Source organism: Podarcis bocagei (genome assembly GCF_964188305.1).
Source record: "Podarcis bocagei genome assembly, chromosome: 9".
Classification (NCBI taxonomy): Eukaryota; Metazoa; Chordata; class Lepidosauria; order Squamata; family Lacertidae; genus Podarcis; species Podarcis bocagei.
In genome coordinates, this window is record NC_138134.1 from 17,337,888 (window position 1) to 17,350,775 (window position 12,888).

Consider the following 12,888-nt stretch of genomic DNA (forward strand, 5'->3'; position numbering starts at 1 on the left):
TGAGCTGCTCAGTGGCGCCAAGTATAGGGGGCTTCAGCTCCCCCAATATTTTGGGGCAGAGAGCAGCAGAACCCCAATATTTAGGGGGCCACTGCCCACCACATGCCCCAACCTCCACCTGGCAGCCCAGGAGCCAGGTGGCGGCTGGGACATACAAGCACAGAGGTCACCCTCTGCCACGATCATCTGGGTGGCATCACATGATGCGTCATGTGACATGTCATGTGACACGTCACCTGACTGCACCCCCTCAATGTGGGGGGCAAGTTGGTGCCCCTGGAGCTTCTACACGATATTTAAGGTCTGAAACAGAAGCCCAGTACACTGAGGCCTCAGATTCTTTTTCAGGCGTAGAGTGTACAGGGATGCTGCACAGTTTATGAATTGGACTCCTTGATATAACAACTAGGATTACAATTTTTATATCTTTTATTTGGGGGGCGGTCACATTTGAGCTCCTGACCCCACATCTGTTATTTTGGACTTATAAATTTTGTTGCTTTTTAAAAAAGGAGAAGAATGTTACAGCTATGTTTGTTACTGGTTTTTTATCCAGATGTTTTATTCTTTTTCACATTTCTTAAGTTTGCTGAAATTGTGCGTAACCTTGCAATATCCCTTGAAGTCTGTGCTGAATGTAGATGTATTTTGAATAACACTATATGACATTAGAGACATAATCTAGCCAGATATAAGGGTTTTTATGCAATGTTGATTTTAATGTGCGAGACAGAAGAATGGGTTTTCACTCCTTCCATTAAAACAGTGTTATTGTGCAATTTTATGATAATACGTGGTAGTAATTTATTGTGTGCTGTTAAGCCTCACACACCTATCGCTCTCTAATCATAAGTCTTGCTCAAATTTGCATGTACATAACTCGGTTTCTGTACATCGATTGATCTACGTGCACAGCAGAATAGACAGGGCCACTTCAAACTCAAGGCAGCTGAGGGAGAAATTTGCACTGCTTTTCTGAAAACAGAAAACTCCCACAGCAGGGAATGGGCTAACCTAGAACATTTCCCCCTGCTTTGTTAGCCTTGATTTTCTGTAATTTTTTAACGTGAGAGAGTCTTCAATGTGTGTAGACAGAAGTGGTACTGTCACCCCTTTCACCTCATGCTGAACTAGAATTCTGAACTGGAAGTGTGTGTAGACTCAGCTTTGATAAACAGCAGCTAAATGTATGAACTGACTCCATTGAAATGCACTGCATATCAGGTGACATGAAGCAGCATGAAAGTTCTGCCTGAAATATTATATCACAGTTCTCTCTAGAGTATCTGATATCCAATTATAACATTCAATTTGTCACTTGATGTTGCAGTAATCTTGTTAGGGATATGGATGTGCAGGCCAGCTCTGTAATGAGACTTTCCTTATTTTCAGTAGGTGTTATACTCCTTATTTCCTATCCTTCATGGTGCAAGCCCCATCTATTCCAGGCATTCCTGGAAATAAGGAAAAATGAGAAATTTCTAACTATGGGGGAACTTCGTCTTTGCTATGTTATTTTAGCTACTGTTGCCCGATCTCTTAAATACAACCTTGGTGGTTGGTGAAGAAATCGATGCTGGCATCTTCAGCTTTAATTAACTATTTGTTTTTGTTGTTGTTTTAAAGATGGAAGCATCTTCGAACCCTGTCAGTGACAGCAAATGGCAGGAGATATCAGAAGAGATTAAGATGATGATTAAGACAGCTGTGAAGACGCTTTATGAAAAGGGGAAAATGAAACACAGTCAAGCAAAGAGATATCTTTCCTCTGGTAAACATCGAATTTGGGCATGCAGTGTACATACATATATTTCTGTGATCAGCCAAGTACATGCAAAAAGGGAAACATTTCCCTTTTATTTTGATTGTAATAATTGTGTGTAATTATTAATTGACTATGACCATGCATAACTTCTGTCTCTTGGTCATGGCGCTGAGCAACCAAGAGACAGAGAAGGCAACTCAGAGACTACAAAGTGCATCGATTCCTCCCTTGTGGAACCTTGTCACCAGCAACAGAATACAGTGGTACCTCGGGTTAAGTACTTAATTCATTCCGGAGGTCTGTTCTTAACCTGAAACTGTTCTTAACCTGAAGCACCACTTTAGCTAATGGGGCCTCCTGCTGCCGCCGCACCGCCGGAGCCCAATTTCTGTTCTTATCCTGAAGCACTATTTCTGGGTTAGCGGAGTGTGTAACCTGAAGCGTATGTAACCTAAAGTGTATGTAACCCAGGGTACCACTGTATAAGGGAAGGGTTGGAGGAAACTTAAGTGGTCTGCTTCAGTTTTGAATGTGACAGACACTTTTCATTCTGTTTTGTGGGGACTTTAGATTTCCTCTTTGCTCTTTTGTTCTCCTCCCAGCTATCGAAGATGAATTTGATTTTGCCTTAGGAAAACAAACCCCAGCTTTCCTGAAGAAGTGTGTTTGCTACATTCGGAAGATTGCAAACATAGAACGTTTTGTTAAAGTTCCCGAGATGGAGAAATACATGGACGTGTTTCATACGGGTGGAAAGTTTCTGCGGGACCCAGAAGCGCTGGAGAAACTCATCAAACTCAGGGATGAATTTGTTCCTACCATTGTTGCTTCATCTAATTTGAGAGTCTACACCTCTGTTACTCATTGCGACATCAAACATGGTTACACCCAAGAAGTGGAGAACCACTACATCGAAGGGCTTGGCAAACAGTTCTATGAAGACATGGTGGATATAATCCAGGCAACCGTGCAACAGAATTTTGACATAGAGACAGACTGGCTGTATGATGAAGTCCTTCAACATTCCTCACTATGTAGAACCTACTCGTCATTCTATGAGTACAGATGTGATGCTAGGAATATTATGCACAAATACATTCTACCTAGGAAAATGGGACACATTAACCCTCTTGTCATATATGGAGGACCATGCACTGGAAAAACATTTTTATTAGCGGAAGTGGCAAAGAAGGTAAAACACACACAAACACCTATGTGTATTTATTTTGCTGCTGTAAATTTAACTGCAAAAATACTATGTTTTAATTTGAGTACATCTATAAACCCATATTTTTATGACAAGCTATTATAGGTGCTCCTAAAGACTCCCACTGTGTTGTCCTATTCTTAGAGCAGATTGGTACAAAAATTTGCATAAATTGCAATAAATTTGCATAGATTTGTCAACACACCCTCTTTTTCCTATGCTCTGAAGTTCTGAGGGTGGGTGGATTATTTTAGTGACCACATTCTTCATTTTGCTAAAAAATAAAAGTATGTTTTGTAAAGACATATTTGCTTTCTTTAGATCTTTTTGAAGAAGGGGTACATTTCATCCCATATATAATACCCAGCAGTTTGGCAAATTGTCCTTCTTTTAATACTATTCTTTCTGCACCGAGAAACTCCTGAGTATGTGCTCATCTGGCACAGAAAATTCTTGAGCATGTTCTAGGATGCCCAGTCAGTTCACATAAAGTAATATGCTTGTTTTATTCCTTAACATTGCCATTTGTGAACTGAACGTTTACCTAGGAATATATCCAACTGTCCACCATGGCTTTCATTGAAATTGTTTTTCAGGAAAACCTATGGGCCATTATTTTTCTCATCACTGAGAAACCCCCTTGATTTTCTATCGCAGGCATTAAAATTGCTGGCATGCTGTGATCCATCAATTTCCTGTGAGGGAGATGCATGTATAGACTTCCTCCGCTGTTGAACTGAGCACCTGCTCAAGCCACAGCACTGTGTAGATAAGAAAAAATAAAATCCAGCTAGGCAGCCATACACTCACTTCATTAAATGTGCAAGAATTACAATTGCAAACAATACTGCTCTTGAATTGTTAGCAGCACCTTTAATGACTTGCCATATGCAACAGTGATAGAGGACTGGTTCCCATGCAAGATTTGTCACTGTGGACAGGCTCCTGAAATCCTTCTGGTGGAATGGTTAGCATTGGGGGCGGGGAGTGTTTCAGGGAAAATATATAGGTGAAAAAATAATGTTTTTATCTGTATTATATCTTTAGATTTATTGTTGTTTAATTCTAAATGGTTTTATTTCTTCTTATGAGCCACCCTAAGAGTTTAGTGGGTTTTTTGCCACAGGGCAACCTATAAAGACTGTTAAAAAGTAAATGCTAGTCAATTGGGTGGTGGAAGTAGCACCACAAAGTGATTTGCCTTCTCAGCTTTCCTGACCTAAAATAACCTTGCACAAAATAGTAAAGCCAAGGCTTTATGGAAATCATTTTGTAGCACATAAGGATATTTCCCCCATATTTTATAATGTGAAATTTGAGGAAGGTGGGTCTTCCACCTCATAAATAACCACGTACCTTAACTCTAATGTTCTACCACCACTTGGTTATCTTTCCTAAAAATTATATATATCTGCATAAGTAAATGGATCCAACCCACTATTTTCAACATTACTACTTCAGTAGGATCCGTGTAGAACCTGTCATTCTGTGAAGCCCTAAGTTTCTGTCTAGTTGCTACAATTTACACTGCCCAAACATGAATTCATACAAAGGTCTTGCATAGAATGTCCAGAAAAAATTAGTACATCTCTGACTTTTCCATTTATTAAAAAGAGAGAGAATAAAAGAGAAAGCCACATGATGTAATTAATTAGCAATAGCGACCTGCAGACTTAAACAGTATCCCTTGCAATATTCCTGTCGCTCATTTGAATATCACAGAATAGAATAATAATCATATTTGCAGTCTCCAGCACCCAGCTTTGTTCACCTGCTCAGTGGGCCAGCCAAATGGTGGGTTATGGCTTCCAAAGTTATCGGTAGGAAAAGTTAAGAAGGTGCTGACAAGGTTGAAGTACTAGGGACCACTTGGTAGTCAGCTGTGTAGCATCTACCTCCATAGTAGAGTGGAAAACCCCAACACAGACTTACAGCACACCTTGAATCAAAAGTAAGTCCTACTAAATTCACTCCTAGGCAAATGGGGTTAGGATTGCAACCTAAGGGTGGAGCATCTCCACTCCCATCATTCAGCGTGGACACTGAGGTCCAGCTCTGAGGGCCTTCTGGTGGTTCCCTCACTCTGAGAAGTGAGGTTACAGGTAACCAGGCAGAGGACCTTCTCGGTGGTGGCACCCTCCCACCATATGTCAAGGAAATAAACAACTAGCTGACTTTTAGAAGACATCTGAAGACAGCCCTCTTTAGGGAAGTTTTTAATGTTTGAAGTTTTATTCTGTTTTTAGTCCTCTGTTGGGAGCTGCCCAGAGTGACTGGGGAAACCCAGTCAGATGGGCAGGGTATAAATTATTATTATTATTATTATTACCTAACTAAGTCATACTCAGAATAGATCCATTTGAATGAATGGGCGTAAGTTAGTCATTGACATCACTGGATGAATATGATTTAGTTGGATATTACCCGTAAATCTGTACTACTTAATATTTGTTCATAAAGCAGAGTGGAAGTGCTTTATGTCTGTCACATTTTTATTGTTCTTTCTTTATTGTTTGATTTGCATTAGCTCTGCTAGTCCACATATTAATCTATTTATACTTCTGCATTTGTAGGCTTATGCTTGGCTAAAGGAAGAAATGGGACCAGAATCTGACCCTGTGGTAGTTATAAGGTTTTTGGGATCCACAGAGATGAGTACAGATCTGAGGAATCTCCTTCAAAGTATTTGCGAGCAGTTAGCAATTAACTACCGATGCCTCGTACAAAGCTACCCCAAAAAAATCCACGACCTTCGGGACTTGTTTATAAACCTTTTGAATGAGTCTTCATTTCATAGACCCCTGGTTCTGATATTCGATGCTCTAGAGCAGCTTTCGGATAACGATGATGCTAGAAAGTTATGGTGGCTCCCTGTTCATCTGCCCCGTTCGGTCCGAATTATTTTGTCGACACTGCCGAACAAACATGGAATACTGCAAAAACTGAGGTGCCTTATACACGACGATGATAACTATATTGAATTGACTCCTAGGGACAGGAAGATGTGTAGTCAAGTTCTCAAGCAGCAGCTGCTACAAGTCAAGAGAAAAGTAACATCAGGCCAACAAATTTATGTCAACGAAGCTTTTTCCAAATGCACACTGCCCATGTTTGTAAATCTAACCTTCCGAGAAGTCCGAAACTGGAGATCTCACAAGGATGTTGATGAGTCTTCTCTCTGTGTTACTGTTCACGATAGCATAGAGCAGATGTTCTGGTCTCTAGAGACCAGCTGTGGGCCAAGGCTTTTGTCCCGAGCCCTTGGCTACATCACCATGGCAAAATCCGGTCTGAGTGAAATGGAACTGGAAGACATTTTAGCGCTTGACAACACGGTTATGTTTGAATTAAACGAAAGCATCAGGCAACACAACCCTCTGAGGGTACCTTACATCTACATTGCAAAGCTGAAAGAAGGACTAACAGGATACCTGATAGAAAGGCAAGTAAAAAACGTTACGCTACTAGTTTGGGCAAACAGGCACCTGCAGCTTATAGCCCAAAAGATGTATCTTCACAACGAAGAAGACGTTCATGAAATGCATACCGTGATGGCAGAATATTTTCTGGGTGTTTGGTCAGGAGGCAGAAGGAAATCTCTTTACAGTGAAGATCAATACCTGAATGGTTGCCTTGACAGCGACAGCCGGAGCATGAATGATGACGAGAGGCACATCATGGACCAGACAAATTTCGATAGGCAGTCACCTGATCAGCCTTGGGTATTCCAGTGCAACCCTTTGGAGCCTGACATTTTTTTTGTCAACCACAGGAAAATGACAGAGCTTCTGCACCACCTCACACGATGTGGGAAAACAGATGACATGTTGTACGGTGTCATTATGAACTTCAGTTGGCTGTACACCATGATCAAAATTGGGCAGTTTGACAAAGCCCTCTCTGATGTGGAGTTGGCCTATAACTACTCGCAAGAAAAAGAGCTGAAGTTCCTTGCAATCACGCTCCGTGCTATAAAATACAAAGTGATGAAATACCCAGGCACTCTCTCAGCTGAATTGCAACAGAGGCTTCTCCCAGTTGCCAGCTCCTTGCCGAAACTGAGGCAGCTTCTTCTGGAATGTGACAAAGATGGCCCCAAATATTGCTCCATTGTTCCATTGCATTCCTCTATGGATGTGACTTACAGCCCCGAGAGATTGCCTTTGTCCTCCAGTTGCACTCAAGTGACAGAAATCCTGCCCACTTTTAATCCAAATACGGTCATTGTGGCTCTAGAAAACGGCTCCATCAGTACCTGGGATGTAGAGACCCGCCAGCTACTGAGGCAAATTACAACAGCTCAGTCAGTCATATTGGGCATGAAGCTTACAAGTGATGAGAAATACCTTGTGGTGGCCACAACAAAGAACACACTCTTGATTTATGACAACCTAAATTCCTGCCTTCTGTCTGAGGTAGAGATTAAGGGATCAAAACACGGTGGGATTGGTGTAGGTTCTAGTTTTATAAATGGATTTACATTGTCAGTAAACCATGCACTTTCTTGGCTAGAAGCTAGCAAAGATGTGACCGTGATTGATCTACTTTATGGCTGGCCGCTTTATCAGTTCCATTGCTGGTATGAAGTGACTTGTGTCCAGTGTTCCCCAGATGGAATGTATGCTTTCTGCGGACAGTACTTGAATACTGCATCTATATTCCATTTAGGTAGTGGGGACAAGCTAGCCACTGTGACCTCTGAGTTTTCCGGTGGCTTTGTCAAGTTCCTTCTTGTCCTAGATACAGCTCAAGAAATGGTGATGGTGGACAGCGAAGGTGGTCTTTCGATCTGGAACACCGAGGATGTCGCCAACCCCCAACTAACAGATGACTTTGATTGCAAGAGAGGGGACAGTGACTTTGTCAGCTTTGAACTGGCTGAAGATCAAAGTGCAATTTTAATATGTAAGGCCCTCAATATAGAACTTCTTGACACAGCCATGTGGAAAATCGTTGAAAAGTTTAGAGCGAAACATAACGAGCGATTTGTATCAGCTGTACTGTCCAAAAATGGTGACTGTATTGTTGCTTCCATTGAAAATACCTCTGCCATTTTTGTTTGGAGGCGAGACACGGGGCAGTGCATGGCCAGCTTGCAAGAAATCTCAGGAAACATAGTCAGATTAATTAAATCCAGCCATCATAACATGCTGCTATCCTTATCTACCAGTGGTGTCCTTTCTGTATGGGATATAGATATCATAACTGCTATGTCCAACATTGACAAAACAGGCAAGCCAATCCAAAGATTGGTATTGTCTGCTCGGGGTGAAGTGATTTATACACTCGATGGGTCCGAAACGATACATAAGTGGAATTTTGGCACGGGGTTTATTGAAGCTGTGTTTAAGCATGAAAGCATTGTTGAAAACTGTGTGCTGACTTCCACTGGTGATCTGATGATTACGTCTGATGATAAATGCAGTCAGTATGTATGGCACACTGGCTCTGGTGAAAATCTGTTCCGTATCAACGGACAAAAGATATGTCAGCTCTTGATAACACACAACGATCAGTTTGTCGTCTCCCTCTGTGAGCAAAATGCATCAAGGGTTTGGAGACTGGCAACAGGCCACAGAGTTTGCAATATTCTTGTAGCCTTACAGAATGCATTTATAACTACCGCTAACACATTTGTCGTTGGAATGACAAAAAATAAAGTCTTGGCGGTGAGTTTGTGGACAGGGAGTATAACCAAGAAGTTCTGTTGCGATGATGGCATTGCCATCGTCGATATTAAACTGATCCCAGATTGCCCTGATATTGTAGTCTTCATAACATCTACTGAAACTGTAAACATCTGGAGTCTTACTGAAGAAGTAATTTGTAGACGTGTGCAACTGCCCAACACTTTCTTGAAGACTTTGGAAGATTTTGAAATATCACCCAATGGAAAACTGGGCATCATATCCCGCGGCGATGAGAATATCAACGTACTTGATCTTCACAGTGGCAAACTTCGCGTTGTCCATGCTTCTGGTATCATCTGGAGGCAGAAGCTGTCTCGGGACGGCCGCTACCTTGTATACATTTGTTTTCGCGCTGGTGAAGAGGATGATGATAATGGTGCAATCTCTATCTTGATTGTAATGAGACTAGCAGATGGCAAAAACATTGGTGCTTGCTCCCTTTACAAAACACCGACTTTCCTCGCTCTTTCCCAGAGGCATTTGAACATCATTGTAGGCTTTGAGGATGGAAGCATAGGCACTTATACTGTAGTGGATCGAGTGGATGCAGCGCTGAAAATTAAAATTGCTACTTCAAATAGCCGACAGATTTTCAGCAATGCAACACAAGTGATTAGACCGAAGTGCCACAATTATAATTTCAAGGTGACAGCAGACTGCATATGGAGGGAGTCTACAGAGGTGTTTGCAAGAGATAGTCCCATCACGGTGACAGACCCCGAGGCAGGTGAGGCAACTCCAACCAAAAAACACAACTATTGCTATGACAAAGTGTGCTCCGCCATAGATTGCAGGAGCCACGGGTTCACTCCTGACAATTGATCATAAATTAATAAGTAACTAGTTCAACAAATCTCTGCTTATCCCATTTGTATTTTACTACCAACAAATTGGGAAAGAGCAAATTTAAAGCAAGTTTAATTAGTGGCTGCAGAGTTTAGAAAGAAATATTCAAATATAAGGCTTCCTGCAATGCCATGAGTGAAAATTTCTAGCAATATCATTTATTATGCCAACCTAAAATGTTGGAGGAAGAAAATGTTGTAAAGCTTTCTAACAAGAAATGAAACTACATTTCATATTGGAATGAGGTGGTTCAAAAGTTTTAAAATCCAGGTGGGCATAAGCCTAAATCTCTGGCTACTTCGAATTACTATCATGTGCAAAAAAAAAAAAAAAGAATTTTATCCTTCTGATGGTGCAAATGACAATGTCACATGTCAGTCCGGATGCATTCTGTAAGCTTTTGAAGTATTTGTATTGTGGGGGAAAATGGGGGCAAGCACAATTCGGTTAGTAAACAGAACTCCAGGGTCTTGCTGATTTCATTCGGGTCAAATGCTTCATAGGAATCGCTCCCACTAAAATCAGTGAGACTTCACTTTGCTTGGATTGTGCCCATTGTACAGAAAGAATAGAGAAGCTGAGCATTGTGTCCAGGACTAGTAATACACACAGTAAACCCATTAAAACTAATGGACATAGGTCCATTAATTTCAGTGGGTCTGCTCTGAATACAACTTTGGTTGGCTACAACCCTGATAACCTGCAAATCAAAAATAGGCACATGTGACACAATAAATCAGTCATAATAACAAACTGAAAGTTACAAAATTTCTACGTTTGGACTTCTATTCAAGTTTTTCTATTACAAATCATAGGAACTGCTAGATCGTGTAAGAAAGGAACTTAACTCCTGAAATTGTGTTGTTTTCTGTCTCTTTCACACTGTATTTTAGTACTGTGTATAAAATAACATTTTCAATGAAAAAGGGCATTAAGGATACCACCCACCCTGTTCCATTATATCTTTTGTTGTCCAAAAAAACGGTATCATTAGTTCTGTTGTCCCAAATATTCCACTCCTTGCAGAAATCTGAACAGGAAGCATTCAGAAATGCCGTGCGTCGCTCTTAATTCTCGTAGTGTTTGCCTTACTATCATTCCTGTTCTTCCCTGTGTGAAACACAGATCAGATACTCTGGGACTAACATTATGCTTGTGTATGTGCTGGGGGGGGGGGGCGAGATTCTGGCTGCCCCAAAGAATTCTTTCCTGTTCGACTTTCTAATGAATTTCTTACTTCTATATACAGTATTTATGCCTCTTCACTTCCTGCTGTAGGACTGTTCATGGCCTTTTTATAGAACTTTATCAATTTCAAGGCAGAAGTTGTGGGATACCCTTCTTTTTTTCTGATTGCTTGGCTCACTCAGTTGAACCTAGAAATGAGCTACATGCATTCTGATGCCCCAATCCACAGCTCTATTAAGGGGAAAGGTGGCGCTGTGGATTAAACCACAGAGCCTAGGACTTGCCAATCAGAAGGTTGGCGGTTCGAAGCCCTGTGACGGGGTGAGCTCCCGTTGCTCGGTCCCTGCTCCTGCCAACCTAGCAGTTTGAAAGCACGTCAAAGTGCAAGTAGATAAATAGGTACCACTCCGGCGGGAAGGTAAACGACGTTTCTGTGCACTGCTCTGGTTCGCCAGAAGCGGCTTAGTCATGCTGGCCACATGACCCGGAAGCTCTACGCCGGCTCCCTCGGCCAATAAAGCGAGATGAGCGTCGCAACCCCAGAGTCGGTCACGACTGGACCTAATGGTCAGGGGTCCCTTTACCTTTACTTGGAACGTAGTGGCCAATTTTTCACACTTCTTATGGGAGATGCAAACTACATGAGCTGCCTAAGCCGCAATAGCTTGTGTGTGTGCTTGTGTGTGAGAGTGGGGGCCTCATCCAGGCCTAATCACAGCTCATATGTATTTTAAAGTGTGAGAGCTAAATAGTGCACACATGAGCCATTCCTGCCAGGCAGCATTTTGCAGTAGAATATCCATCTCTAAATATCAAATAACCCAGCGGGAAGCAGCCCTGGGTGCCGAGTCCCACAAGCGTTTGTGTCACTAATTGACCACAACCACAGATCCATCACAGGCAGACCATTCGTCTCTCCCACTCAACGACAACTCACACTCAGTATTTTTCAATCCAGATACTTCACACATTCCACCGAGATTCATCGAGTGCTGAATTGTCAAGTGACGCGGGGTCAGACAGTGTACATGCAAGTGAGAACCAGCCGAACGATTTTGCTGCAAGTGCTTATATGATAAGCAGTAATACCAGCACAATGTTCAGCAAACTGAAACACAGAGTTAGCATGACAGGGGCATTGAGTTGGTGTAAACAGCAGATCAAGGCGGACAAGAATTTAGGATCAGGGCTTCTGTTGTAGGCAGTTTAATGGAGCTGTGGAATGGCGAGAGGTTTGTTTTCCTTACTTGTTTATCTTAAATGTGGCATGTCCTTGGCACACGTTTCAAAGGATGTGAATGAAACCGACTTGCTTGTATTCTTAGATGTTGAAAATTGAACTCTGGCACTACTCAAGAGTAGGGTACCTGTTTGTTTAGGCTGGAGTCTGCCCTAATTACATATAAAGTGGCGGAAAGTGGCTTGATTTTTTTCATTTATAAAAAAAGGAAAAAGGTTTCAGGAGTGGAGGTGCTAAAACTTTGCTCCCAACAACTATTTCTCCAGTATCACTTCTTTCCCTTAACTGGGCTCTTAATACCAGTCAAGAAAGAAAAAACATCTTTGGGAAAAGAGGTTAACTATAGGTGCATCCCCAATAATATACCCGTTGGCTTTAAAATTTGGACACGCGCAAGCCACGCTTTATGCATGTTTGGGACAGACCTGAGTTGAAACAGATGGGTCTGCCACTATCACTTCTGTTTTGAGTCTTAGTGACCAAATTTCCAGGAAATAAATACCTAAACTAGGGAATAACTACAGTGTGTGACTATTCTATGTAAAAGCCAATCATATATATATATATATATATATATATATATATATATATATATATATATATAGTGACTTGAATGATTTTCCTAACTTGTTTGCAACCAATAGATCATATTGAATGTTTTTATGTAAACTTTGTATCGTTGGGGAAGAACTACCCAATCAGAGATTTATATTTTCATAAATGTTAAATTTAGTTAAATTTTGTTACAGAGTTGTTTAAATTAGAAATCTATTGCTGTCTTCAAACAATATACAGTCTTGTGTATGCATTGTTTGTATGAATAAATATAAACTACATAATGAAACTAGGGTGGGATTTTTTATTTCGAAAAAGCAAATTTCCTCCTGGTGTCGGTCCAGATGAGTAGCACAGTGCAAATGGAATTTCAAAGTTCTCTGCTGGTGCCCCACAG

General features: G+C 41.3%; 1 protein-coding gene across 2 annotated transcripts in view; it reads left to right on the forward strand.

Annotated features, from left to right (window-relative positions):
* The window catches only part of NWD2 (NACHT and WD repeat domain containing 2), a 61,101-nt gene extending 48,596 nt beyond the window's left edge, over positions 1–12,505 (forward strand). Inside the window, exons 5-7 of one of the 2 annotated variants that reach the window (XM_081207572.1) lie at positions 1,627–1,771; positions 2,368–2,957; positions 5,546–11,008. In XM_081207572.1, coding sequence (XP_081063698.1) covers positions 1,627–1,771; positions 2,368–2,957; positions 5,546–9,484 — 4,674 coding nt within the window. In that variant the 3' untranslated portion in view covers positions 9,485–11,008. Of the gene's footprint in view, positions 1–1,626; positions 1,772–2,367; positions 2,958–5,545 lie in introns of both variants that reach the window. The other variant, XM_081207573.1, reaches the window with a different exon arrangement.
* The last annotated feature ends 383 nt before the right edge of the window (positions 12,506–12,888 follow it).